Source organism: Penicillium paradoxum, assembly GCF_028828445.1.
Source record: "Penicillium paradoxum strain IBT 22861 chromosome Unknown utg000005l_segment0_segment0, whole genome shotgun sequence".
NCBI classification, from domain to species: Eukaryota; Fungi; Ascomycota; class Eurotiomycetes; order Eurotiales; family Aspergillaceae; genus Penicillium; species Penicillium paradoxum.
This window is the reverse complement of record NW_026643183.1, coordinates 240,419-267,109: the sequence shown is the minus strand read 5'-3', so window position 1 is coordinate 267,109 and position 26,691 is coordinate 240,419. Positions and strand designations below refer to the sequence as shown.

At 48.5% G+C, this 26,691-nt stretch overlaps 11 protein-coding genes across 11 annotated transcripts; 5 read left to right on the top strand and 6 right to left on the bottom strand.

The window, feature by feature from the left end:
* Positions 1 to 862: 862 nt before the first annotated feature.
* On the bottom strand, positions 863 to 1,577 carry N7457_005145 (uncharacterized protein; the record flags this gene model as incomplete). The annotated part of the gene is made up of 3 exons (XM_057176190.1): positions 863 to 1,120; positions 1,307 to 1,458; positions 1,517 to 1,577. The coding sequence occupies 3 exons, from the start codon at positions 1,575 to 1,577 to the stop codon at positions 863 to 865; spliced, it is 471 nt and encodes a 156-aa protein (XP_057030492.1).
* An 864-nt stretch (positions 1,578 to 2,441) lies between these two features.
* N7457_005144 (glycoside hydrolase family 18 protein) lies at positions 2,442 to 6,936 on the top strand (the record flags this gene model as incomplete). Its single annotated transcript, XM_057176189.1, has 17 exons — positions 2,442 to 2,741; positions 2,803 to 2,961; positions 3,028 to 3,140; positions 3,212 to 3,285; positions 3,350 to 3,449; positions 3,515 to 3,557; positions 3,610 to 3,747; positions 3,814 to 4,825; positions 4,874 to 4,945; positions 5,005 to 5,244; positions 5,301 to 5,656; positions 5,716 to 5,897; positions 5,959 to 6,084; positions 6,143 to 6,296; positions 6,388 to 6,421; positions 6,488 to 6,557; positions 6,624 to 6,936. Coding segments are annotated over 17 exons (3,486 nt in total), but the record flags the coding sequence as incomplete, so codon positions are not given.
* A 643-nt stretch (positions 6,937 to 7,579) lies between these two features.
* N7457_005143 (uncharacterized protein) lies at positions 7,580 to 8,963 on the top strand (the record flags this gene model as incomplete). The annotated part of the gene is made up of 2 exons (XM_057176188.1): positions 7,580 to 7,935; positions 7,997 to 8,963. The coding sequence occupies 2 exons, from the start codon at positions 7,580 to 7,582 to the stop codon at positions 8,961 to 8,963; spliced, it is 1,323 nt and encodes a 440-aa protein (XP_057030490.1).
* A 2,346-nt stretch (positions 8,964 to 11,309) lies between these two features.
* N7457_005142 (GTR/RAG family Ras-related GTP-binding protein) lies at positions 11,310 to 12,467 on the top strand (the record flags this gene model as incomplete). Its single annotated transcript, XM_057176187.1, has 3 exons — positions 11,310 to 11,503; positions 11,559 to 12,242; positions 12,299 to 12,467. 3 exons carry the CDS (start codon positions 11,310 to 11,312, stop codon positions 12,465 to 12,467), a joined length of 1,047 nt encoding a protein of 348 aa, XP_057030489.1.
* Positions 12,468 to 12,803: 336 nt separating this feature from the next.
* N7457_005141 (putative heme/steroid binding domain protein) lies at positions 12,804 to 13,657 on the top strand (the record flags this gene model as incomplete). The annotated part of the gene is made up of 2 exons (XM_057176186.1): positions 12,804 to 13,058; positions 13,163 to 13,657. 2 exons carry the CDS (start codon positions 12,804 to 12,806, stop codon positions 13,655 to 13,657), a joined length of 750 nt encoding a protein of 249 aa, XP_057030488.1.
* Positions 13,658 to 13,958: 301 nt separating this feature from the next.
* Positions 13,959 to 14,516, bottom strand: N7457_005140 (40S ribosomal protein eS25; the record flags this gene model as incomplete). Its single annotated transcript, XM_057176185.1, has 4 exons — positions 13,959 to 13,981; positions 14,042 to 14,251; positions 14,392 to 14,446; positions 14,514 to 14,516. The coding sequence occupies 4 exons, from the start codon at positions 14,514 to 14,516 to the stop codon at positions 13,959 to 13,961; spliced, it is 291 nt and encodes a 96-aa protein (XP_057030487.1).
* Positions 14,517 to 14,938: 422 nt separating this feature from the next.
* N7457_005139 (Aminoglycoside phosphotransferase) lies at positions 14,939 to 16,554 on the bottom strand (the record flags this gene model as incomplete). Its single annotated transcript, XM_057176184.1, is given in 3 exon segments — positions 14,939 to 15,838; positions 15,852 to 16,437; positions 16,496 to 16,554. 3 exon segments carry the CDS (start codon positions 16,552 to 16,554, stop codon positions 14,939 to 14,941), a joined length of 1,545 nt encoding a protein of 514 aa, XP_057030486.1.
* Positions 16,555 to 17,520: 966 nt separating this feature from the next.
* N7457_005138 (uncharacterized protein) lies at positions 17,521 to 17,859 on the bottom strand (the record flags this gene model as incomplete). Its single annotated transcript, XM_057176183.1, has 2 exons — positions 17,521 to 17,733; positions 17,791 to 17,859. Coding segments are annotated over 2 exons (282 nt in total), but the record flags the coding sequence as incomplete, so codon positions are not given.
* Positions 17,860 to 19,196: 1,337 nt separating this feature from the next.
* Positions 19,197 to 20,162, top strand: N7457_005137 (putative short chain dehydrogenase/reductase; the record flags this gene model as incomplete). The annotated part of the gene is made up of 1 exon (XM_057176182.1): positions 19,197 to 20,162. The coding sequence occupies one exon, from the start codon at positions 19,197 to 19,199 to the stop codon at positions 20,160 to 20,162; it is 966 nt and encodes a 321-aa protein (XP_057030484.1).
* Positions 20,163 to 20,305: 143 nt separating this feature from the next.
* Positions 20,306 to 22,227, bottom strand: N7457_005136 (putative acid phosphatase; the record flags this gene model as incomplete). Its single annotated transcript, XM_057176181.1, has 6 exons — positions 20,306 to 21,219; positions 21,278 to 21,612; positions 21,674 to 21,801; positions 21,986 to 22,020; positions 22,078 to 22,090; positions 22,138 to 22,227. 6 exons carry the CDS (start codon positions 22,225 to 22,227, stop codon positions 20,306 to 20,308), a joined length of 1,515 nt encoding a protein of 504 aa, XP_057030483.1.
* Positions 22,228 to 22,667: 440 nt separating this feature from the next.
* N7457_005135 (ribonuclease Z) lies at positions 22,668 to 25,775 on the bottom strand (the record flags this gene model as incomplete). The annotated part of the gene is made up of 1 exon (XM_057176180.1): positions 22,668 to 25,775. The coding sequence occupies one exon, from the start codon at positions 25,773 to 25,775 to the stop codon at positions 22,668 to 22,670; it is 3,108 nt and encodes a 1,035-aa protein (XP_057030482.1).
* Between the last annotated feature and the right edge of the window lie 916 nt (positions 25,776 to 26,691).

Below are 26,691 nucleotides of genomic sequence, written 5' to 3'. Positions count from 1 at the left end.
GGGACTCGCTGCACATTGAAATTTATCAGAACCCCACTCGGATGTATGACCAAATATAATGGTGAAACTACGTTCACCTGAACTGTGAAGAATTACCAGTAGAATAGTATGAACCTGCCGCGGTAGGCGCATAGATAACACCAGTTGCCGTGAAATGATCCCCAGGTGGGCTAGAGATGTGTGAATATAAGCATACAGGAACCGCAATGAATCACAATTCACACTTAGAGAAAGAAAGGAGATGGGAAGGAAGAAGAATCTGAGCAAACCGACCTTTTACACACTCGCTGGGCGTGATTGAGAAAACCGCACGAGCCCAGAACGTTGGGATTCCAGGTAAGAAACTGTGTCAGGGTGACATTGCTGCGTTCAGTGGAATATCTATCTGCAAGTTCTTGGCTGAAGTCATGTCATGCCAGTCAGTCATTGTGCAAGGGATCTAGGACGTCATTATCAATGAGAAGGCAGAATATTTGAGCATACCATGTAGGGTTGTCCCAAACCGTGTCCAAAGTGCATGGAAGAGGAAGACAGATGGGGGAGTCAAAATCACAAAGATAATCTCCCGTAGCCGCGACTATAGCACCTGTGCTGACATTATACGTATCAGAGATGTTGTAGCACGTACGATGGTCACTGAACGGCTGTACTATTTGTCCGAGACAGGTAGTCGAGGCAGGAGAGGCACTTATTAAGGTACTTCCAATTGCGTCTGCATTTAGCGATGTAGGTGTTGGCGCAGCGACTGAGAGCGTGGTACCATATGCTGTCACGGGAAACGTAGTGGAACATTTGCTTTGGATGGCATCATATTGTTGGATCAGATAGTCAGTTTGCTGGCCATCTGGCAGCAACGGAGACATCAGACGTTGTCGCCATATTGTGATGAAACATTCACTGCATAGCTGTGATTTGTTAACATTCGTCTCGTGATAGTGGGTGGTGATTTTCCCTTTACCAAACTTCGATCATATAATCTAGTCACATCCTTCATACTGTCTGAAATATCTGTGATGGACCAGTCTGGATCAGAGCATTCCGCGGGAATGGCAGACTCGTCTTGGTTATAGCATGCATCCGGTGACCATCTAATTGGCGTGATCTCATCAGCTCGATTATACTCAAGTAAGATATAAACACAAGAATGTACTCACCTTACGTAGTCACTGCCCTGCCATGTTTGAGAATCTAGAAAGCACCAGTTTGATAGGCTTCCGCAAATTTGTTAGCAGGTGCATCCTGAAGACCTCAATCAACACAGCTGAACTTACCTATCTTGCAAACAAACTAGTTCATAGCCACTCACCCAGAGAGCGGGAATTGCCTGGGCGAGCATAAATGTCCCACTGCTGTAAATTGTCTCGCCCTCACAACTGGTTTCGACGGCTGAGTTCCAAGAGGACAGCGACTTGCCGCATTCTGACGTACAGAGAGTAGTCACATTCTGCTCGCTCCAAGCTATACGAGTATGCCTTTAGAAGAAATGAATGAAAGAACGACAAACAAAACCACTCACAGAGACTGTCCGGTCCTCCGGCTGCATTACTTCCGGTGGCCTTGTCACAGAGAATGGTCATGTTTCTATACCGTCAACTACCCGAACACCTTGGAAATAGACCATCACTCACAAGGCTTGTAGGCACTGGTCTGATAGACCAAAGGCGGCCTGAATCACACGACTGTCATAGTTATCATAGATTCGGAAAGATGCCTGAGCTGAGGCACTGAGACTTAGCCCCAAGGCTAGAATCTGCAAAAACATTTTTTCTGCTGAAAACACTCAATGGTGTACTGTCAACTTTGCTGGAATTTTCTGTCTACAACATAGACAACCATATATTCTCTCAGCCGAAGACACCCATGCCACTAGCAAGGATTCGAAAACCCAGCGAAATTAGGTTCCACTCTTGGCAATAATGAACTGAAGCTATCTTTGCCACCCATTTTCGTAAATAAACCCCTCACCCTGGGTCTAGGTTGCGGATTTCGAATAATCTGCTCCCGCTGGGCGAAAATGAGTATGGCGGGATGTCTAGTGCGTTGCCAAGTCGGGAAGGCAACGGAGTGAGAAATTAGATATCCACTATCCTCATCTGTACGGGATATGCCGACGATGGACTAAGACGAGCTAGATTGCACACTAGAGAGGTTTTTCTTCGCTTAAGAGCCTTAGTAGAGAATCAGATTGTTGATAATGTAACAGCAACGCCTTTTTTGGTTAAGCCTAGATTTTTTTGTCTCAGTTAAGACCTTCTCATTTGACTTGATTTTTCGAGGGAAATGAGAGATTATTCTTGAGGTCCACCACTGACAGAAAGCAGTTTTCGATTTCGAATGTAACCAAACTAGTTTTTACAAGCGATGTTTCTGAACATAATATACCTAGGTAGTAGCCGTGGCTTCCCACGGCACTGTCAGAGTACTTTGGTTTTGCGCAAACGATGGGCTACCCTCGCTGTTTGGTGCTGTATATTACAGCTCTCGTAGCTTTGCCATTGACGAATGCGACAATATGGCACGCACAAAATGGAAGCAGCATCTATGAAGCTAGAGTTGCGATACATGACCCATCTACCCCTCTCTACGAGAATTTGACTGGAATCTCAGCAAACCCTATGGTAAAAGCCTTACAATCAGTGAATTTTTCTTCTTCCGGTTTGCAAAGACGAGCCGACAATGAGCTTCCTACAGGAACTTGCGCTCCAGGTACACCATGCGCTAATGGTGCTTGTTGCAGCAAGGTGAGAATAATTCTATCATCTGTTTACAGTTGTCGACTTGTGAACGCTAAGGCCTTTGTAGACAGGTGTATGTGGCTATGCGCCTGACCAGTGTGCACCGGATGTCTGTCTCTCCAACTGCAATGCAAAAGCTGAATGTGGGGAATACTCGGAGGGCGGCTCTGTGTCTTGCCCATTGGAGGTTTGCTGTTCGAAATATGGATTTTGTGGAACGACAGACGTAAGTTGTTCGTCTTTATGTTGGGTCAATGCAGGGTATTGCTAAATCTCTTTCTTGACTGTACAGGACTTCTGTGCCGATGGATGCCAGGCTGGGTTCGGAACATGTGGCTCGGTGCCGGAGCCCTCATGCTCCGGTTCCAGCTCTACAAAAAGGACGATTGGGTATTACGAAGGATGGTAAGTATGTCCTTCGAAAAAGACGGGCGAAAGGCCTTATCATCGTGACTCTCCTGACATACTTGTTGTAGGGCCTCCCAACGATCGTGCGACACACGGTTTCCTTCCGATATTGACGTGACTGCTATGACACATATGAATTTTGGTACATATCATACACATTGACTCGTGTGTACGCTCCAAGAAACAATCCTAACCTTGTGATATAGCCTTTGTATATTTTCACCCTACAACATTCGAGATTATCCCCATGGATGCGGGTGATGTTGCGTTATACTCACAGTTCACTGCGCTCAAGCAGAAGAAGCAGTACTTACCCCGGCTCCTTTTCCCCAAAAATACTGTTTTGCATGGTCTAATGCAAATACAATCAGATCCTTAGAAACATGGGTTTCTATCGGCGGATGGGCCTTCAATGTGAGCTCCTAACATCTGCGCCATCCCCCAAAGCTTTAGTAACAGATCATAGGATGCGACAAATTCCCCTAACACCCAGACAGCCTTCAGCGACATGTCATCATCAGCGAAAAGTCGACAGGTCTTTATCACATCTTTGATTCAATTCATGAATACTTATGGCTTTGATGGAGTTGATATTGACTGGGAGGTAAGCATGAAAATGTTTTGGCTGTTTTCAAATGGGTTGAACCTGTTATTGATCTGAATTTATTAGTATCCAGGAGCCCAGGACCGTGGTGGAGTCAATTCTGACACCGCCAACTTCGTGTTGCTTCTCCGCGATCTCAAGACGGCATTTGGAGACAGGTATGGGATCAGTGTTACACTGCCGTCTTCTTACTGGTATCTTCGCTGGTTTGACCTCACGGAAATGGAGAATTCAGTAGACTTCTTCAACATCATGTCCTACGATATTCATGGTGTATGGGACTCATCGAGCAAGTTCACCGGTCCTTATGTGCGCCCGCACACCAACATGACTGAGATCAAACTTGGTCTAGATTTGCTTTGGCGTAGCAGCATCTCGCCCTCTAAGGTCAACCTGGGTCTCGGTTGGTATGGACGCTCCTTCACTCTTAAGGACTCATCTTGCAATACTCCTGGTTGTATCTTCAGTGAAGGTGGAGCCGCAGGGGAGTGTACAAAATCAGCAGGAACACTATCTAATGCGGAGATCCAGCGTGTCATTGCTACCAATGATCTCACACCCACGTTGGATCGTGAAGCTGCGGTAAAGTGGATTACCTGGGATTCTGATCAATGGGTCTCCTATGATGACGGTGAAACTATGCAGATGAAGATTAGTGCTGCGAATAACCTCTGCCTCGGAGGAACAATGATCTGGGCGGTTGATCACGACAGTCAAGACAGCAAGAGCAGTAATGACTTGATGGGCATTGGAACCGCTAATGGGGTGTCCGCTAGCGATGCCACCAAGCTCCGTGGGCTCCAAAAAACTGCAGAAGCAGCAGCTACCAGACAGAACTCATGCTACTGGTCCTTCTGTGGCGATATGTGTGTAGCTGGATTCATTTCTGAAACCTATGCCAAGGGCCAGGTGGCAGGAATTGACCTCGATATGAATTGTGATGGTGATGAGGTCAAAACGCTCTGCTGCGCTCCTGGAACGAATACCGGCACTTGTGACTGGTATGGATGGCGTGGCGTGGGCTTGCCCTGCGCCACCGGCTACTGTCCGGATGGAAGTGATCTTGTCGCGGTGAACTGTGAGTGTCAAGAGATATTCAGTTTCCAATATTTAATTCTAACAAGAGGGTTCGAAAACCTAGCCAATTCATATGTCGACAATTCAGAGATGGGAGCTATCTATGACTTGACCTGCAACGGTAAGTCTTGTTATTTCGATCTAAAGGGGTAATACGAGTTGCTCATTCATGTCGTCCAGGTGGTTCACAGTCCTATTGCTGCTCCGGATTTGTGCCATCCTCCTATTCCAACACTGATTCATTGAAATTGATTGGGCAAAACGGCATCACAAAACGTGACGGTGACTTGATCACATCCCCCGATACCAATCCTGACTTTCCTGACAAGGTTGGTCGCAAAGGAATCGCCAAACGTGGCTTGTCGTCTTCTGATGATGCATTGTGTAAGTCATTAGCAACTTTGGGCGCCATGGTTCTCGGTATGTTATCTCGCTCTTCGGTTTGATCCGTAATCCCTTCCTGACTCGCCGAACAGGAGGTCAAATTGTTTGGGCATTTAGTAAGATTGTCAAGATCTCCATCGGTCTAAACCTCCACTGGAATATAGCTAAAGTGAACCCGTGTGCCAAACCAAATGAGGTTGTTGCTCACGAAAAGGCTGCGGGTGTCAATGGTGTCATGGCTTCCGCAGTGTCATCATTTGGCCAGGGCGCTGTTGGGCCTGGTATTACCGAGATGCAAAGCCCCAAGCTTACTGCCACGGCTCAAGCAACGCAGGCGAATAGCATGCGTGGGCCTTACACAGTGCAGAAATATAGTGAAGAGGGGGCAAATTGCGCCGTCACTTACACCTGTAACTATGGGTGGGGTTTTGACGAGGTACGTCTCCGGGTTCTCACCATCTGTTCTCTTCACTGTTTCTCACCACACGTATCTTCTAATGATTGCAGATATGCGACAACCAGCGGTGGGCCATTGAAAAAGGTCTTGATGGGAAGAATGTATTTCACTTGGGCAGATCAGGAATGACCATGAAGGACACTTGGAACAACGCGAGAGGAGCCCGCTGGTACAAGGACAAGTCTTTAGTTGGTGGGAGTGGGAAATTCAGATCTCGGTCCGTTTGCGAAGTGTAAGCACACGCTCAATGACCTACTATCCCCCATGAATAATTTACTAAGGGCTTAGGGCAGTGACGAGTTTCCTCTTGCATCTATGGAAGAGTCAAACAACTATGCTTATCAGATAGTGCGTTTGGTCAATGGCCCAGCCAATGCTTTACATGGTTTGTTCCTCCCAATCACTTGGCACTACTCGGTGTATTACCCCAACTGACAGGTAACCTCGTGAACTAACTATATCAGGCCAAGACTGGAGTTGGTGGAAGCAGGCTTACTATGACCCATGTGTGCGTTTGCGCGGCGAAGGAAAGGGTAAGCTGCCTGTGACTTGGAAATTCTCTCCCTTTCCCGGCGACGACAAGCGAGGAGGTGCGATGGTAAATGCCAATCATTTCATCGAGCGGTACGGGGTATGTGATCCTATTTTTCTATGTCTTGTTTCTTCCAATTGGGTCTGATTTCAAGTCAAACTACCTTGTTGGAAACTAACCCATACTATAGTTTGATTCTCAAACATCAAACAGCGAATGCTTCGGTAAGTCAACCCAGGTCTTACCAATATCCAATGGAGTATATAGGTTGCTGAGTTTGACCTGAACAGCAACCTACAAGGTGAATGGAAGAAGCACAACCGCTTCAGACCAAGGATTCCGCGCATTACCAGATGACCCGTGAGTGCACACATCTCTGCTATCTTTCGCTCTTGGTTAGTCTTGGACTCACATTCAGCTGTCCAGAATGTATGCCCACCCTTTCGACTGGCCTACCTTCAACAATTTTAAAATTTCACCCTCGTCCAATAATCTTCCAACAAATATTGTGTCCGTGCTATGGTTGAAGCGCGAGATAGCCCGCTCTGTCCTCCAACAAGATCTTCCCCTATCAGCCATTGCCGAAACAGAGGAAGCAGCCAATACTCTCAATGCAAAGAATGATCCGCCAGAGCCGAATCCAACGGATCCTGCCACATATTCAGACTACATAAACTGGGAGTCAGAAGCGATAAGTCACCAACCACTTGATAGTGAAATTCCTCAGGAAACTGGAAGTGTGTATGGGCGAACACACCTGCACGGCCATGGACACCGAAAGTGGCATTATTAAATCATCTTAAAGGGCGAGTGTCTGGTGGACGTTGGGTTATGTACGCAGGTGTGTAGTGGCCAGGGGTCGGATGCTGTATTAGGTAGTATTGGTGTCTGAATATTACCTACGGTGCCTCAATTAAAGCCGGTGGAAAACATCAAGATCGAAAACTTACGGGTTCCAGCTCGGATAGCCTCGTAAATTTTGTTTACATAATCCATCATTTTCGAGTCATTATGAGGTAGGTAGTAATTCAGGTATTTTAGATTTCTGCCAGTCTAAGATCAGGCATACTTCAGGCATTGAGCCTCAGTTTTAAGGCATTTAACCCCTGTCGGAGCAAGAGATCGGCATACCGGAAGTTTAGTTTATCCTGCCTATGCAGTATTTTTGATATTAGTCAGAAAGTCATATTTCCTGCTAGAATAGTGGATACAGAAATACAGAGATTTCAACTCCCTTGATTGGACCCCTACTATACTGAATACCACATCAGTTGACAACCCCTGGCCGCTATGCCCCTTCGTAAACTGGTATGATTATCCCACATGATGTCTCATGACCTCCAACCGTTCGCACCCGCCCTACTCCGTACTTGCGTACCAAAATGCAGCCCTCTTTTGATCCTCAGTTATCTGCCAAATGTCACAACAAGATCTTGGAGTACGCATGGATTGGTGCCGGTCGAGATCTATCTTCCCTTTCGTCAGAGACATGGTGGGAGAATTCTTCCCCGGTGTCATTCGACCTCGCTTCCCGCCTAAGTCCTAAACTCATTCAGTTTCTACGCTTAGCCAAATCCGTTCCTTTTTCACACCCTGATTTCCATTTCTTCTACTTTCTTCGCGGGCTGCAGGAGAGTCGTGATCTTCTTCGATTCTCCATTCTGGACACATGGGGAGATCGGTTTGTGTGGCTTTATCCAGCCACATGCTCCACGGATGAGGATGAAGTCGGGATTTTGTTAGTTTAGATCCGCTATCAGCTGTTCTTATGGATTGAGATAATACTCACATAGGAATAGGTTCGACCAGGAAACTGAACTCGCTGCCTTCTTTCCAACCTGGGAAGATGTGAGTTATGCTGAAAAGCCATGGCCGTGGAGGCCTTTACAGCACATTCTTCAGGCTTATCTTGAAATGATCGATGAAGGCAAAGTGACAACATCTTCAGAGCTGGAAAATACATTACCAGAACAGTTCTACCCCTGGAAGATCCATCACTACACTCGGCGGGATCTTGAAAAGGCCGTCGCTGCTTTCACTCGTCTTCTCGATGCAATTGAATCCCGACTGCCCCCAACCACTAGTAATGAAGAAATCAGACTTCCATACTCAGACTTAATGATAGATGATTCGATGCCTACAGAGCATTCGTTTATCCGATCTTTTCTCTTGGCCGTTCCTCCCCGCCGCATAAAGTTTCACTATATAGCTCCAGGGATACGGATACAACCCCAAGCTGAGTTTGTATCGCAACCATTCACTAAGCCTCATGATGATTTTCAGATGCTCAGTGAACTTGAAAAGCCAGCCCTTCTATTTCGAGCAGATGGGACAAATTACTCACCCTGGACACGGCCGTGGTTTCTAGATGGGGTTACGCGGGTGATTCCCGCTGGCTTGTACATTGAGGCCACACTCTATTATCTACCGAATAGCTTTGGGAACGAGAGCCGATTGCTACTACCGTTTGGTATTGGTGCTAAGCAATATGCACGCAGCAGTAATGGTGTTCCCTTGTCCCATTTCTCTTCAACTTCTGCTCCAGATGTATCCTGCGAGCTATATCAGGTATATCAGTTCAGTGGATTTTTGCCAACAACGGTACGGTGTGTGCAGCTTCATAAGGTATTGCTGAACTGGGTGGACCGCGTTGAATCGGGTGATTGGGACGTGAATGAGGATGGGGTTGCAGGGGGAATTGAAAAGTTCAAAGAGGCTGACACTCTGGAGCATTGGCAGAAGTATCAGGTTCCGCAATCTTGGTAGAGAGCATTGTTAGAGTTTACGGCCATTCCCGAAAGGAGTGTTCATATGGAAAGATTGGTATTATTAGTCGAATCCACAGACCGTCGACGTGCTCCTGACCTAACCTCCTTCGTACTAGCAAAGGGGAACTCGTTGCAGGAGTTAGTTACCGAAGCTCGAGTATACGTAACATGTTGCAACACCCAGGTGTTTGCCTTATCTTCCAATTCCCCAGCTCCTCATTAGCTACTTCGTGGTAGTAGATAATCAATATTCCTTCTCTCTCTCCCCCTCTATCTCACGATAACAGCCTAAAATCGCTATAGTGGGTCCTGCTACACCCAGATGCCCGTTTCCGCGGAGCACGTTTGGATTTATCGGAATTATAGGTAAACTATTTAGCTTCGCCGCCCCGGCACTATACGTAAAAATCGTAGTTCTAGCATGTTCCGAGGGCTTTAGTGTAGACCTGGGAGGGGCAGAGCGAACAGGCGTAACAGTATCTTACTCCTATCTGATGAGACCTACGAAGTGGGGCTCGGAAAGGGAGGAGGGAGAGAGTTGTATTGGGAAAGAAGCTCGGCTCCCGACTATCTAACTAAGAAGGTGATGCCTGCACATCACGAGACCTCTAGTCTCAACATCACGAGACCTCTGGTCTCAACAATTATAATTAGGCCGAAGCAGTCAATGCTAGGATACAATAGAATCAGGAAACATTGCTTGAGAACTCTGATGATTCCATTGAAATGTCCGAGAAAGTTATTCTCAAGTGACTCTGAATTCGGGAGACAAACGTCCCAGATAGTCCAATCATTAGCATTGAACCAATTAAATAGAGAATCTGTAGCTGAAGCCCATTTATTTCCTATTACAGATAACGCATACTATGTAACTTACTTGCGGACAGGGTTGTGGGGCCCATTTATGAGCTTTGCGGAGGTCTATCCATGGATGTGTAGGGCTATGGCTATGGCTATACTGGCAGAATACAAAGGCGGTCTATGTCCGATTGGCGATAAGATAGGAGCTCACGATAACGGCTCCGCCTTGGTTCTGTCTCCTCTCTTTCCCCATCTTCTTCTTTACCACAATTTCATGGCAAATAGTCTGTTATACCAAAGAACCCCATTAGAGCTTTTGAACAATCTCTTTCAAGTTAGTTCCTGAGCTATTTGTGTATATCACACGTCAGTTTCTTTACGCCTCGCCTCGCCTCGCAGCTCCGAACTACTCCAACCCCCGCACTCCTCACACAGTACAACGGCACAATTACTGAGTGGTCGCGCCAACCAGCTCTATTCTCCTTGGGTCAACCCTGAGGCGATGATACAGGCCTGACTGCAGGTATCCGATCCTGTATCACCATCCTAGACAAACTAGAATCCTGGCGGCTTTCATCCTAGGCGAGATTAGCACATGCAGATGTCAACAAGCCGCTCTTTGCTGTTAAATTGAGCCCAACTAGTTCTTTTCGTCATTCTCCTTGATCACGGAGTCTTAAATGGGTATCCCTGTCTCCTACACACCAAACTACGTAGTAAGTACACCCACTCCATTTTCAGTATGTATCACAGGTTTTGACATATTATATTTAGATGTCCTCTCGCACAATGGAGGTAAGAAACTCTTCGCTTTACAAATTCCACCCCCACGAACTTTCACTCCCTATAATGCCTTGATTTATGGCTGGGCCGTATGGCGAAGCTCGGTTAGTTACTGTATCCTGCTGCATCTATGCACGGGCCCCTGTGAGACAGCTGCTTGGTTCCGGGCCTTCTTCATTTCTTCGTGGATTAAAAAGGGCAAGATACCTGCTTGGACAGCCAGATGTGCTTTGGAATAAGCAAGGAGCATGTTTCCTTTTTCCAATTTGGAGGCATTTCTTATGGTCGCCGTCACAATGGGCCATCGTGAGATTGTGCTTCCTTGGATCTATGGGTCTCTGTCTTCAGCCCCAGGCCTTTCTTGTTCCCCAATCGATCCCAGTCTAGCTAGGTTCGCTGACTGCCCAATACCCTCTTCCATCCCTGACATGTGATGCCTTGATTTATTATGTCCTGTCTCTGCTTCATGAATCTTGCATCCTGATTCATCGCAACCTGCTTTTGTTCTTGTTCAGACACTTTGCCCAGAATGCATACCCCTTTCGTTTGATTAAAATGTCCGACTTGCCGGTGGCCCGCGTGAGCCGGCCTCATGGTCCTTTCATGGGACTTGAGTTCAAGTCTTGGAAGCAACAGCATGAATATCCATTCCATAAGACCGAAGCCGAGCTAAGCCTTCTGGATAATTTACAGGGAAACAACCAAGCGGTTGCACCAAATCAGGCCAAATCAGCCTCTGTGCCCAACACCAAGGGTCCTGATGTTAAACCTCGTCTTCTTCTCATGGGGCTCCGCCGGCAAGTGTTCTCCCTCGGCTCTCTCAAATCATGGAGATATTGACTGGTGGTCTAGGAGTGGGAAATCCTCTATTGCCAGTGTGGTGTTCCATAAGATGCCGCCTAATGAGACTCTCTTCTTGGAGTCTACCACTCGAATTCAAAAGGACTCGATCCAGTAAGTTCCAAAGACTGAGTTCTTGATGCGCCTGAAGTTGACTTGAGATCTATAGCTCTTTCATGGACTTTCAAGTCTGGGATTTCCCGGGTCAGCTCGAGTACTTTGAGTCTGCCTTTGACCTCGAGGATATATTCGGGAGCTTAGGTGCCCTAGTTTGGGTGATCGACGCACAGGATGACTATCTGGACTCGGTGGCACGGCTCAATCGTACTATCCTGACTGTCCAGCAGTTTTACCCCGGAATCAACATAGAGGTCTTCATCCACAAAGTCGATGGGCTGTCGGATGAGTATCGCACGGACACGTTCCAGGACATTGTGCAACGCATCTCCGATGAGCTCAGTGATGCAGGTTATGAGAACGCGCCCGTGCACTATTATCTCACATCCATCTATGATTACTCGGTCTTTGAGGCCTTCAGCAAAGTGATCCAGAAGCTGATACCCAACTTATCCACACTTGAGAATCTCATCAACACACTCGCCAACAACTGTGGATTCGAAAAGACATATCTCTTTGATGTGTTGAGTAAAATTTATATCGCCTCTGATACCCGTCCTGTTGATATGGCTTGCTATGAGATGTGCTCTGATTATATCGATGTCATAGTCGATATTTCCGAGTTGTACTCATGGGATCACCCAGACCGCAAGCGATTAGGCGACCAGATCCAAGAAGCCGAAAGCCACGTGGTGCTCCATGATCAAACCATGATTCACTTGATGGAGATGAACAAGTATGTACTTCTAGTGAGGTATTTACTTTGATATGCTTATTGACTTTACTTGACAGGTACTTATGTTTAGTTTCGGTGATCCGCAATCCCGAAGCCAAGGACAAACGGGGTCTGATTGACATGAACTGCCGTACTTTCCAAGATGCTCTGAATGAAGTGTTCTCGCGCAGCTGGGAAGAAGGGTCAGCGGTACAACAAAGGGGATCTGCCGCTGGAAGCAAGTGACGAGAACTAAATTGAGGCGTCCAAACTGCAAATGGCAAACAAAGGGCGAATCTCTGGGCAGGATTCTCATTAATTCAGACATCATGTATTCTTAGCGAGAATCACACCTTGATGGAGAGAAACAAGACCAAAAAAATAATTCAAATCAAAGAACAAGCCCCCTTGTAAACGCGTATTTGTGAGAGCGTATATTTACGGATAGTCGTCCGATCCACTCGGCTGGGTAACGTGGCCGTGTTCCCCAGATTCTGTCAGTTCTCCCTGAACAGCTCCGATTAGAAAAATCCAAATCGACATTCTCTGATCTTACAACACAATCGAATTCAGAAGAGCGAAATGTCGGAACTCCGTCAGCGATCAACAGGCACAGCGAAATCCACCAATGGACCCAACGAGCAGCCGAGTGCCAGAGAGAAATCCAGCTCCAGCGAAGATGAAGACCACGGGATCGGTATTTTGGACATAATTCGCGTGGTTGTCGTCCTGATCGTCGCTTCATGCGGTCTCTCATATTATATGACTTCATCCGAGTCCGTGCTATGGGGGTACAGACCGTGGTATACGCGGTGGCCGGTGGTGAAGCAATGGGTGGTACGTGAATCTCCAAGAATGGACAAGTTTCCCACAATAAAACAGCCAGTTTCAAACGGCCAAAAAGAACCAAGACTAACATCTACATTTGTGAACGAATACAGCAAGGCCCTGTTGCCCTGACACCGAGTCAACTATCTCTTTATAACGGCACAGACACCAGTCTCCCCGTCTATCTCGCCGTCAACGGGACCATCTACGACGTCTCGGCAAACCGTATGATCTACGGACCGGGCGGTAGCTACAACTTCTTCGCCGGGCGGGACGCCACGCGCGCTTTCGTCACGGGGTGCTTTAAGGAGGATCTTACGTCGGACATGCGCGGCGTGGAGACCATGTTCATGCCTGTTGAGGATGTCGAGAACGAGACTATTACATCGTCGCAGAAGAAGATTCGTCGTGAGAAGGAGTTACGGGCGGCTCGAGCAAAGGTCGAGGGGACTGTGAGACGGTGGGGTGGGTTCTTTGCGAATCATCAGAAGTATTTCGAAGCTGGAAAGGTGGTGGTTGAAGATGGCGTGACAGGAGAGGCGTGGCCGCTTTGTGAGGGGGCGGAGAAACAGCGACCGAAGAGGAGTTCGATGGTGGAAAAGTCGTAAGACTACTTTGCTTTTGTTCTGTTTGTTTTCTTGTCGTGGCGGATGGATGGGTTGATAGTGTCGATGGTCGAGATCGAGAGAAATCTACGAGATATGACGTATTCCTTTTCATGAAGTTTTGTAGATTTTTTGATTCAGTTCGCACTACCTGAGGTGAACCAAGAGTGCGAATGTTCCACACTCTTCCAAGTGTCAGACGTTAATCCACATCGCATCAATGCCCAGCCGGGCTTCCCATGGTAAATGATATCATTCGTAGCAAGGAAAAGAAAACCGCGAGAAAAGACGAGAGACGAGACGTTTACTCGGCGGTGACGGCACGGGCTAAAACAAGTTATCAGTGATGCAGTTCGGGGTGGTGGGGGATGTTGGAGGGGAACGCACTGTAGATGCTCATGCTGGAGTGACCAACAACCTTCTTGACCTGGCCGGAAGCCTCAAGGTCGTTCAGGGCCTTGCGGGCAAGGGAGCCGTTGATCTTGAGACGATCGACAAGGGTGGCGACGGTGATCAGGCGGTAGGACTGGACATCCTTCTGGAGCTTCTCAGCAGTGGCCTTGTCGAGAACGACGGCGTGCTGGGCCTTGTCCTTGACTATAAGTCGAAGCATATGTCAGCGAACGATGTTCTCCTCTTCTCTCCTGTGTATTGCCAGCTCGTTCAACGATTTCTCTCGTGTCTTTGTGGAAACTCGGCGGAAAATCGTCACGGTCGCATGAATGGGAATTGCGTACCCTTGCCCTTGGACCACTTCTTCTTTTGCTTCTTGCCTCCGGTTGCTGCGGGCGCCTATTCGTCACATATCGATTAGTTTGGGTGTCTTTCGGTGTGGTATAGGAGGCGCTGATGAACTCACCATTTTGTCGGATGAGGTGGATGTTCAAAGGAAGAGGGCCACGTCCAGCAGCTGTTCAAGTTGTGGGAGAAGCGGTGGGTCAATTACTAAGCCTCAACCCTAAGCCCTAGATCGGTTAGTCAACGGGGTTTGATTGGCTGATCCTGATTATATAAGGAGGCTGACATTATCCTCGGATCTACCTGTCCCAAGGTTCATAGATCCTGCCTCAGGTGTCTCTACAACTGTTATACTACCTCGGAGTTCAGAGCAAGCTTATGATATTGGGGACTAACATCGACGGTTTAGAAATCAAGCGCGAAGACAAAGGAAATCTATTTTGAATTCATCTGGTTTTGCGTGTTTTTCCTAATCCCTTTCCTCGTTACTTGTTCAACATCAACAGTAATGCTCCATCACCTGCTCCCCAGCCTGTGAAGTCAGTCTCAAAGCGAATCAATCAGATCGAGAAAGGCGGCCTTCAAAAGGTCTTCATGCTTCTTGGATAGATTATTGTTGTCCAAAGCGGTGGCAATCGTGTCATGATCAAAGCGTGCGTCTGCTTGAATGTCTGGTTCGCTACCATCGCTTTTATCATCACTCCCATCATCACTATCGTCATTTTCGGCATTGGGTGATTCGACAGTCCCTGTCGCATTCTCCCCTTCGGAATTAATGTGTTCTTTGCTGCCATTGACATCTTGTTTCTGCCCAGATGGATTCAATGGAGCAGGCAGAGTGTTTTGAGGCTCTTTTTCTTGGAAATGCTCCTCGGCATTCCTTAGGATCTGCTTAATATAGCCCGACGCTATTCTCGGGTTGTTCGCTGCAAGAATTAGATTGCCATAAACAAGAGACTGTCGAGTAATTGTGGCGCCCTCGCTTCCCGGCAGTAGGTCTGCAAAGCATCGCGCATAGAACCTTCGATAAAAGTCCAGTGTGACTGGTGAATCTTCCCATTCCACATTCTCGTCCTTTATTCCTTGTTCCATCTCTTCGTTCCAGTAATAGATGGGTGCCCAGTCGTGCGTTAGCCAGCCTGTATAGGACTCGCTCCCTATATTCCGCGGAAAGATTTGTGCGCCACGCCAATCGAGGATTGCGCGTAAAGAACCATCCTCCGCGACAAGGAAGTTCGTGATTGCAGAATTGGTATGGGCCAACACGAATGGCCTTCCGTCACTGGGGTTTGAAGGAAGCCAGTTAATGAACATCTGAAGGAGCTTTTTCATGCCACTATCGGTTGGATAATCCTGCTCTTCCCACCTGTCCAAGAAATTAGTGTAAGCTTTCTTGGGGTCCGTGTATGACCCCGTCCCCTTGCCAGTTTCAACCACCAGGCGCTCCTGGTTGTCAAACCTCAGCTTTCCGCTTTCGTTCCCGGTCATGCCAAACGTCCAGCAGAGAGTTGGCATCGATAAACTCCATAAGAATGTAAGGAACTTTGAGCTCGTTCGCACAGGTATTGTCGAAGGCAAAGACTTTTGGGATTGGGATGGTTGTCTCCCGCCGGAGCATTATCATGGTCACGGCTTCCGAGCGAAGGCCTTCGGCCTCCTCATCGTTAAATTGATCTGGAGTTCCCTCGGCTGGTATCTGGAGAAGCCAGGTGACCCCATCGGCAAACTTCACCTGATAGGAAACATGAAAGACGCCAGGCGAAGGCTCCGCAACTTCGACGACCGGAATCTTCTCTTGTTTTGGCCGGGTCTTTGCCCGGATCGCTTGCACATGTCGGCCGATACGACTCACTTTCAGCCTCTCCAGTACTGCAATGAAATCTTCATATTCATCGTCGTCGTAGATATAGTCGAGTCCATGGTAATCACGATATATGGCACGATCCACTAGGGCTGATGGAAAGGTAACAATTGCCTGAGCAAGCCGTCCAAGTTGCTCAGAGAATCGTGAACGACGTGCCGTGATTTCTAGCGTTTGAAAATCCCTGGAAAATGTCGGGAAATGCGTATGTAGTTTTTATCTGCACCAAGTAATTGAACTACTTGGGTACCTTTGAAGACGAAGTCCGAGGGCGTAGAGGATGCGCAACAAATCTAGACATTTATATGGAGGTTTCTTTTCCCTAGACCTTCGTGCACTTCTCACTAATACAAGTCATTCAGGTGCAATCCCCCAGTTGAAGGATGGGGCTTTTTCTGAAAGAACTGGGTATTGTGTGCCTTTCAATGAATAAGTTCCGAGATTAGCTCCACTGAGAACAGGAATAAAAGTCATCAAACCTACATCGTAGATGCCTTTCTTTCATCCACATTAAAACTTCAATGTTTCTTTGGACTTGACTCCTTGGTGCGTACGTGCTCAAGGGAAAGATGGCGATATCGTCGGTGGCGGATCCATCTTTGAACTCTTTCGTCTTTCGAACCCTGTGTCGTTCTATGCTTGAGATATGTATAGGCAATAATATACAGCTTGTAGGTGATATATTGGTGAGATGCCTAGGGGGATTGTATATAGAGAGAGAGAGAGAGAGAGAGTAAAACGGCGCTGGATTCATGGGTACATAGTAACACCAGAGGTCCGCACAAAGGAATGCCAACTGAAAGAAGCCCCGGGTGTAGACTCGGACTAAATTATAGTATAATATTGATCGGCGTAGAGAGACGTTATGTTTGGGCCAACGAACAGGGGGCTACGGCCCCTAGCGGCAAAGAGCTCATCGACTTTGGAGCGGGAACAAGAGACGGTTCAGGCTTGCCAAAAATGATATATGGTTATTATATTCCGAGATCTAAAGCCAAAGAAGGAACAAGAATAAAAGCAAAGAGAAATAAAACTCCGCTCAAAACAAAGCGATACATATCGCTCGTGTGGCCAGGCGACCTCTTCCAATCCTCCTCAAAACCCCTCGTAAGCTGGCACAACTATCATACTCAGACAGCAATGTCTTCAACTGGATCAAGAAGGCATTTTTGTAACTTTTTATGACCTACTTCCTTAGACAGAACACGAGTGACTTCGTTAACATCCTGAGATGCTATTTCATACACGTCATGATATCAGAAATATATCAAAGCACATCCCAGATGTAGAGTTTATCACAAGATTGGAAACTCATTGTGGAGGCATCGTCATTTTCTAATATTAGTCGACCCGATGTAAGATCATAGCCTCGAGCAATCTTTTGACCCGCTGAATCGACACCATCCCACTCGTATTCAAAACTAGGGCTCCCGGGACGTGTCGTCCAGCCTGGGGGAACGATGAACTTCCCGAAATGATACTTGTAAGTGATTTGACTTCAGCTAGGGGGATTTCAAAATTTTCTTATTAGTGCTACGATAGGAACTTCTGTGGTAGCCTTAATAGGCGAACGAGCAGGTAAGGTGGATTTGAGAGGTGTTGGAGGCTAAGGAAACATAGGTAGCGTGGCTTGGATTAGTGGTGTGTACAAAACTCATAGGTAATCGAGTGATGCTGCCTACCAAGCTGAGGTATGATGATCGTGGTAGAATAGCCGTTAGGACGTGTGAAAGCGTACTGATGAGATGAGTTCAGGGCTGTTGATCTATGTAAATGGCTGAGCTTCAAGAGGCGGAGATCGACGTGGAAGTGGGTCCGGGGAAAATCATCCGCCCACGTGATCCTCTCGCCTCTGAGATTCTGTAGGGATCACGTGGTTTTTGTTGGATAGTGCAAGCTACCACTTAGCTACTCCGTATAGTTATGCAGAACTGAGAATCTATCGCATGAGCGCCAGATATTCTAAGGTTTGCTTAAATATTATCCCTTCTTTGTGTGTGCTTGCGAAGCCTAGCAGTACTGTCCAGGTGGATGCGAACCCTGCAAACATCTCGGGAGCTCACCTCGGGATCCCGAATCACGGCCTCGGGAGTCGGGACAGGTCCCAGACTTACTGAGTTAGAAGTTGGAAACCTTAGGGCTCGAGTGCTCTATCCACCTGGGCAGTTTGATTACTGTCAGAGTCTACTGAGAGAGACGTCGAGATGCACCATGAAGATGGTTTATTGAAGTAGAAGACTAGCTGAGCTATGGAAGGAGGGAGAGATCTAACAGTTACAATGAGAAGCATTACTATATTGTTGTAGTACGTATATATATGCACAACCACCTTTGCCTATTTTAGCTAGTCTCAACATACTCCTAAGACCTTGTTGGGTCCAGCGGCTTGATCCCTCCCGAATTCCACCGAATGTTTCTTCCATAGTCGTCCTGATCATAGGCCTGCAAGTATAGAGGCCATAGAGGGTTGTTTCCTGGAGGCACCTTCCTCAACAATTCTCTAGAGATGGGTGTGGTATTGGTCACGCGTAGGAAATTTCTGGGTTGAGCGAGGGAAGTGTGGCGTTGGACAAGATCAATAAATTTGATACTCTCTAACTCTCCCGTGAAAATGACTAGAGATATAATGAGGTACCATCGCAGTCTCGGAATCGGCGCTCGGCCTGAAAGGCGGCCCGAAGACAGCCAAATCACCGATTCGAAGTCAAGAAATGAGAAGCGATTCAGCCTTGAACAACCCCTATAAAAAGGGGGTTCCTTGACCGTGAATGACTCCCAGAGAAAACCATCCATTTTCAGTCTGTTCATCGAGTTGCCATTGCAATCGCTCACCTGCGACCATCGAGCTAACACGCCGATGATATCATAATCCCCGATAACAAGGCCCCAAATAACCAAACATTCCCTGCAACAACCACCCAAACACCTTCTCAACCACTCAAAATGTCCTTCTCTGTCGATCTAGGAAACTACACAAAACCATTAGCCTACTTAGGTCTCTTCACCCTCGGAAAAACCGCCCTATCCATCACCCGCCAAGCAACAACCTACCTCCTGCCCAGCACCCTCCGCGAACGCTACAACCCCACTCAATCAAACTGGGCCCTAGTCACCGGCGCAACAGACGGAATCGGATTTGGGTTTAGCCAAGAGCTCTGTAAGCGAGGATTCAATGTCATCCTGCACGGTCGTAGTGCCGAGAAACTCGACCGCCGCCGTCGCGAACTCCAAGAGCTATTCCCCGCCACGCATGTCGCCGTAATCATGCGTGATGCACAGAATTTGACTGCTGATATCGATGCCGTGGATGGCGAGGTGCGCGAGATTATTCGCGCTGCTGGTGTTGGCGCCTTGACCGTGCTTATTAATAACGTCGGTGGTGAGACCAGACCGTCTACGCTTCTGAAGGAGTATAGCTTTGAAAATGTCCAGGATACCATTGCGCGGAATGCGACGTTTGCTATTCAGATTACGCGTGTTCTTGCGGCGCAGCTGGAAGAGAATGCGCCTGGGCTGGTGCTGAATGTCTCTTCGGTCGCGGGGTTCGGGTTGCCATATATCAGTATTTATAGCTCTACGAAGGGATTTGTGGATTCGTTTACAAAGTCGCTGTATGCGGAGTTTGTTTCCGAGGGGAAGGATGTTGAGGTCATGGGGTTGCGAGTTGCTGAGGTGAGGACTGCTGCGTATGATGTGAAGAGTACCTTGTTTGTCCCTGAGGCGAGAGTACTGGCTAGTGCGGCGTTGGATCGGGTTGGCTGTGGGCAGGAGATTGTATGGGCTTATTTCTGGCATTGGCTGCAGGGCTTGTCGTTTGATTATCTGCCTCGTTGGATGTTGATCAAGTTTGCCGCCATGAAGATGAAGGCGATCAGGGCTGATATGGACGCCAAGGCGAAGAGCAGTTGAGATGGCTGCGGATCTACTGCATTTTGGGATTTGATATTTCATTTACTTCTTACCTATTGCTGATATATTTTACAAGGCGGGCGTACATCAAGCATACATATCTGCGTTCATTAAAGATAACAGCATTACGGTCTATAAGAAATCTAAAAGCCGGCCGGGGACTTTTCCCGATCGTCAGGGCCATGAAGCCCAGCGCCAAGGTTTGCAGTGCACTCGCTTTGCCAGTCCTTGGGAGTGAACTTGTCAACAATCTCCTTGAAGGCGTCCAAGGTGCAGAAAGTTTCATCACCGGGCAAGTGGTTCTCGGGCTTAGCGGCACAGCCGGGGATACGGACAGGTCGATCATTATAGCGAATGCGGACATAGTGCTTCTGAAGAGACTCGCGAGCGCCCTCATGGAGGGCTCCAAGAGGTGTGCGCGCAGTCTCGGACGTGATGGGTTCCTTCGGTGTGGACTTACCGAACAGCTTGGAGAGGACACCGGGCTTCTTGGCTGCGATGGAAGGGTTGGAGAACTCCTCGAGCATTGCGCCAGCGCTGGAATCCGAGCGAGGAGTCTGGGAGAATAGTTCGACTGCAACCGAGGAAGTGAATGGTGGCCATGACTCATCCTGGAATCCACCGACACTGGACAGGATCGCTGCGAGAGTGGTGTCGTGGCAACCGCTCATGGCGAACTTGATAGCCTTGCCAGTTTGCGCATTGCCTGATCCAGACGCAGAGGTCTCACTACGCCAGCCTCCCTCCACGGCAGTGCTGACCATGCGGTCAACCACATCACCCATGAGAGCACCAATGCCCAGTTTGCGGTACTCGCTGCTCTCACCGTAACCGGCAAACCATTCCTCGACCGCAATACGGTCCAAAACAGCACGACCCTTCTTGTCATAGAACTCGGATGGGAGCTTAGTGGCAGGGCCATGGGCGTCAGTTGCGTTGATAGTATCCATGATTCCAGAAAGACGAGGGTGAGCATCGACAGCAACCTTGGGCGATTCCTCGGGCATGTATTTTGACCAGAGGCTGTTCAAGTACATCATCTGTTCAGAGTCGTTCCCTAAATATCAAACATTAGCGATAACCTTTCTCCTGATAACCGACTGATAAGCTCATACATCGGCTTGCCGCGCGGTCGGCAAAAAGTCGCGCCAGCTGTCGGAACCGTCTACAATTCCCCTCATTGGGGAACAGAGTCTCTTCATTGACCTGACGGGCAACAATAACTGGCGGCGGGAAGTCCAGCGTGCGCGCGCTCGCTGGGTACATGCCCCAAAATGCCTGCTGGAGGGACTCCAGAGCACGAGGGATAGGCGTGGCGCGCAGGTACATATCTTCGGAATCGGGCTTGATCTGCGGCATGAATCCGAGTTGGTCAACGTAGAGATGGCGCAGCCGTTGCCCGAGCGCATATGTCGTTTCACGGCCCTTATCGGTGAGCTCCCCATGCAAGCTTCAGAAAGGACAATTTAGCTTGTTTTTCGCATACAGGTAAGCACTCCGCAGCAACTTACCACATTGCTTCGGCTTTTCCTCCCGCTCCTGTAGTAATGATCGCTTGGTCATTATTGCCAAATGACTCCATTTTCCGGTGCCATTGGAATCCGTTCCATGATGAGAGGTCATCGCTGTTGGAAGCCATCTGCACCATGCGTTTTGCGACACCGCAATACGGCCAGTCTTCTCAGTGGAATCTGTCAGTATACACTCAGCCAATATCGGTATTGAAACATAGTCATACATGGACTTAGACCTGTCTTTAGGGGGTGTTAGCGGAGACCGTCGGAGAGCGGACTTGGGAGATGACGAAGTCAATTGCACCATACATTTGTGAATCGCGATGAGACGGGTGTGCGTTCACCTAGAGTCAATTAGAAATGCCTCCGAGAGCAGCATTGGACTGAGACATGTTTCTCACCATGGCGAAGGAACTGTTTTGGTCAGCCATACGTCAATAGTTGGGGTTCGGAACACTTACCACTTGCACCAGTTGCAACTTCAGGCCTCGCGGGTACAGTTGAGCGAGCTCGTCCTTAGTATAAGGCTCGCGGGGAATAAGAGTGGTCATCTTGCAGACCAGTCAAGGAGACAGAAGTATCCAGGAATCTATAAAAAGTGAAATTGACTCGGGCGATAGACGGTCCCCAACAGGGCGGTGAGGGGACAAGCATGTGTTGGGGTAAAACGGCTATACCAGCTGCATAGGGCATCTATGCATCCTGAACTCCCAATTCGACCTAATTCAATCTATTTAGGTGACAAAATGAACCTATACGGAGAATTCTCCCTTACCTAGGTAATCATCATCTATCAAAGATCTAAGGTGGCCTAGGAATGCACCAACATGACAGAAATCTGGTCTCCGCATCTCGGAATGTTTGCCGATGCATACTTCGTACCTCGGACTTGTTCCTTTGACATTGGAGAAAATGAAGGGGAAAAAAAAAGGTCTTTAAATTGCTGCAATGCATATTGACAGCTTAATATTATATACAATGTTTGATAAGATCACTCCTCGTAGTCACTTGTTTCCCAGCCTTCCTCGCTTTCACTGGCACTCCAAACAGACCGAGTGGGCTCCGTAGGGGCCTCACTAACCTCGGTGGCAGCGAGCGCTGCCGCAGCGCTGGCAGTAGCAAGTTGCTTGGCCCACTTTTTGTTATTCTTCGCCTTGCGAGCATTTTCCTCTTCTTGGCGTATTTTCTTGACGCGCTCGCCATCCTCGAATGTCGCCCGCTCGATGAGCTCGACGAGCTTCTCCAATGCCGGGGCATAGGCTTGCGCAAGGGAGAAGTCTCCGACCTTAATCCGCATGTAGTCCATCGCTCCAGCAACAGGCCCAGTGTAAGACACTTTATCAGAACTGAAGACACGGATGTCATCGGACAGCGGGCCATCTCTGGGGGCCACTGGCTGGTCTTGAGGATCATCGAAGGGAATATCTGCATCCACGGGCTCCTTGGTGGCCACGTCCCGATCAGACTGCGGTTTTCCGGTGAGACGACTTTCAACAAAGGTTTGTTTCTGGTAGCGTTGGCTGAAATGGGTGAGAAGAATAGCGCGCGCCTCCATACGGCGGCCAACTTCAATTGCCTCGGTGGCGGTCGAGTGTCGCTTGGCAATAGCCGATCCGACCATGTCGTGCTGGAAAGTGGCCTCGTGAATGAGCACAGTTGAGCCCTTTCCAATGGTGGCAAAATTATCCGATGGCCGGCAGTCGCCGGAGTAGGAGACCTTGAATCCATTCGGGAAGACGAGGGACACCGCCAGCGCACCCCTGCAGTGTTTGACGCGGCAAGTGAGCAAGTCTTCAAGGCCAGTAGCAGACTTGAGGAGAGGAGTGAGGGGAGATGATTGGTCGTTGAAGGATAATTGAGCCCGAGGACCACCGGGTAGGCGATGAGAAAACACGGTGGTGAGTTGAGAATCAGGATGCGCCGAAAGAGTAAGAAGTTTGTCATATCCGAAATCCTCGACTTGGGAATATTCTTCAAGCCAGCGAATCATTCCATCATCAGACACAACGGTCAGCCGCTTCTCTTGGAGGATCTTGGCGATGTCATTTTCAGGTCTGGCGATCGAGCGAGATCCATTCTGGAAGTTCTCCTCATACCAGGCCTTGATCACAGTGGCTGAACCTAAATGGTGATCAGCATGCAAATGGCTGATCCAGATCATTCGCATGTTCTGGAACACTTCGCGAAGTTCTTCAGGCTCGAAGATTCGCTTCAACTGACCGAGAGTATTCTCGCCACAGTCGAGCAGATAGTTGCCATACCCAGGAACCTTCACCAGTGTGGCGGAGACATTTCGGTATTTGGATGGGACAGAGGAGCCAGTGCCCAGTGCGATAATCTCGGCATCGGCTCCAGGCCATTGTTCCCGCTGCGCCTGCAGTTTCTTTTGGAAAGCAGGCTTAGCCACACGTTTACCAATGACTTCCATCCGTTTCTGAACAGATCGCGGGATACTATTCAATTCATTTGCAGGATTGAAGCGGGACATCGCTTCGTCCTTCTTGAATCTAAATTCGGGCTCCATATCGATGATGAAACCTGGTTCAATTGGCTCAAGCACAGAGTTGTTCTTGCGGGCAGCAATTGCAGATTCTGAGCCAGCATTAGAAGCACCAGGTTGAGGAAGTGTCACATTATCATGAACAGGAACTGCGTAGGTGTCACCTCTCAAACGAGCAAGTCGGAGAGTTGAGCCAGCCGAGCTGGTCAACGCCAGGTAGTTAGGGCAGTGATCCGTACTCGACACAGTGTGCTTGCAATGAGGCATGCTGGCAACAAATTCCTGGAACTTGGGGTGTTCAGCAACACCCGGTCCGAGAATCCAGATGAAGGCCTTTAGTTCGGTCATGACAGCGGGCGACTTCCATTCAGGACGGCTGATCAGGTCCTCGAGATACTCTGAGGAAGGCACTTCCATAATGGCAATGCCTTTTCCCACTCGCGTTGGTCCCAAGACCATATCTGGGGTGACAGTCTTGCCATCCGAAGATTGCACGCTCTCGCCCTTCGTCAGAGCTGCATACTTGACGCCCTTCTCGACATTCAATTCCTGAGCCTTTTTCGGGTCAAATTTTCCGCGAATGTCGTGGTTCCGCACAATATAGCAGATTGCCTCTTTCGAGGGAGTAGTGGGCGGAAGGCTCTCAACAGTTGCACCAGGCCAGGGCTTCCGAACAAGCACCTTGATATCTGGGAGTGGCGCATCGCCGCCTGGCAATGGCCCTTTGTATGGCTCAAGGTCCTTCGTCTCTGGGTTGCGAATGAACATGGCCGCTGGCATTTGGACCTCAGCCAATGGTGTTTCATGGAGCGCATCCATCTTCCATGTTGAATTGAACATATCCTGAACAATTGAATGCCTGACCAACTGGTCCTTCGCACGCTGGTCTAGATTATCTACGGATGGAGCAGACTCCCGGAACTCGTCCAAGCTCCGCTTCCGTGGACTTTGTGACCGCGTAACTCGAGACATAGTTGGTGAGTAAGGCTTCAGAGGCAGAGCCCAGACCTTTATGTTAGAGTCGGCCCACGAAGGCTTCTCGAACGGATCTTCCGCACCGATAGATGCTTGCTTGGCGAGTGTCTCTGAGGTGTATTCTTTCAAGTATACCGGCATTCCCTTTCGGAACACAAATCGCCGAGCCGTAGCCAGTGTGTGTGCAAGATTGGTAGCACCATGAATCGTCAGAGTGCCTTCCTGATCGGCAGCCTCACCATCGCGCTCTACGGAGGTCTTCCCGTGTCGTTGTGCGTGTGATTGGTCCCTGTGATTCCCCTTTCCTTTGCCCTTGACTTCTGTTTCCGCCTTGCGAATGGCCTTCTTTCGTTTTTCCTCCTCAATAGCCGCATTGGAAACCGACAGTGTGTCCGCCAGAGTCAAGATGATTCCCATCAGTCCGCCCGTGTTGGCCCATTCTGTTCGTCCAGTGATAAACACATCGCTCAGCAAAGAAAGCCTAACGCCACGCTCTATACATGCGCGTTGTAACCCTTCTGACGGCTGTCCGAAAAAATATCGTTTATCCGGGAAGTTGAGGCAGATGGCCGTGCCGGGGGTATCGGCCGTTGGGGTCGTGATGACCTGGTAGAAGAACTTCATCGGGTGAGCTCCTGCAGATGGGGGGTTTGAAATAATTTCGAGTTTGGATGGCTCGCAAATCAAGTAATCGTCGGATTCTCCACGTCGTTTGTTCAGGCACGTATTTGGAATGACAACTGCGTCTGGGTTGATAGCAGGCTGTCTGATTCGGAGTGGCGATGGTTTGTTTTGGTATGCCAATAAACTATTGCTGTATGTCTTCCTCCAGCCCAGTCGTGAGTTACTCGGTTTCCAGGGTTTTGAGGGGTCACGGCTTCTAGCACTGCCGTACGATCGGAGGGTCGAAAGCGAGATTGAGGCTCGAGGAAACGCGGTCCAGACGACTGCGCGAGTGGCTGCGGTTGACAGAGCAACGCGCAAACGTGATGAAGCCAACTTGGAAGGAGTAGAGGAGGACAAGTGGGATATTAATATAAAGAATTAATGATCCAAGTCCCGGTGTAGCAAAGAAACCATCGATTTGGTGGAGCCCCCCAAAAAAAAGTAGTCGAATTTTGCGCGATGGCCGGAGCGGCAATCCAGTTCCGCCAAGGACAGAGACATACCTCAACGTACATGTATAGAGAGGACGGGGTACTGAGTATGTCGACTTACTGGACTTCGCTCAATTACAAGGGCCATTTTCACATTCAGTGTAAGTGTTGCCATGCTTCAGACTGCTCGGGTTTCTTGACCTGGGTAGAACAATACAGTTATCAAACACTGTGAGTGAGCCACTTGATGAGAACAAGGAGATAAAGCGAAGTCCATTCTATTTAGCTAAACTACATCCCGAGTACAGGCTATGCAATAAATAAAAGACAATCATATGGCCATATATCTCAGGCTTTGGACTTTTACTCCATCCCTCATAGACGCCAGTAGGTTAAGCACCAAAGTTCCACCAAGAAATTCCATCGTGGGAGGTGCACGATAT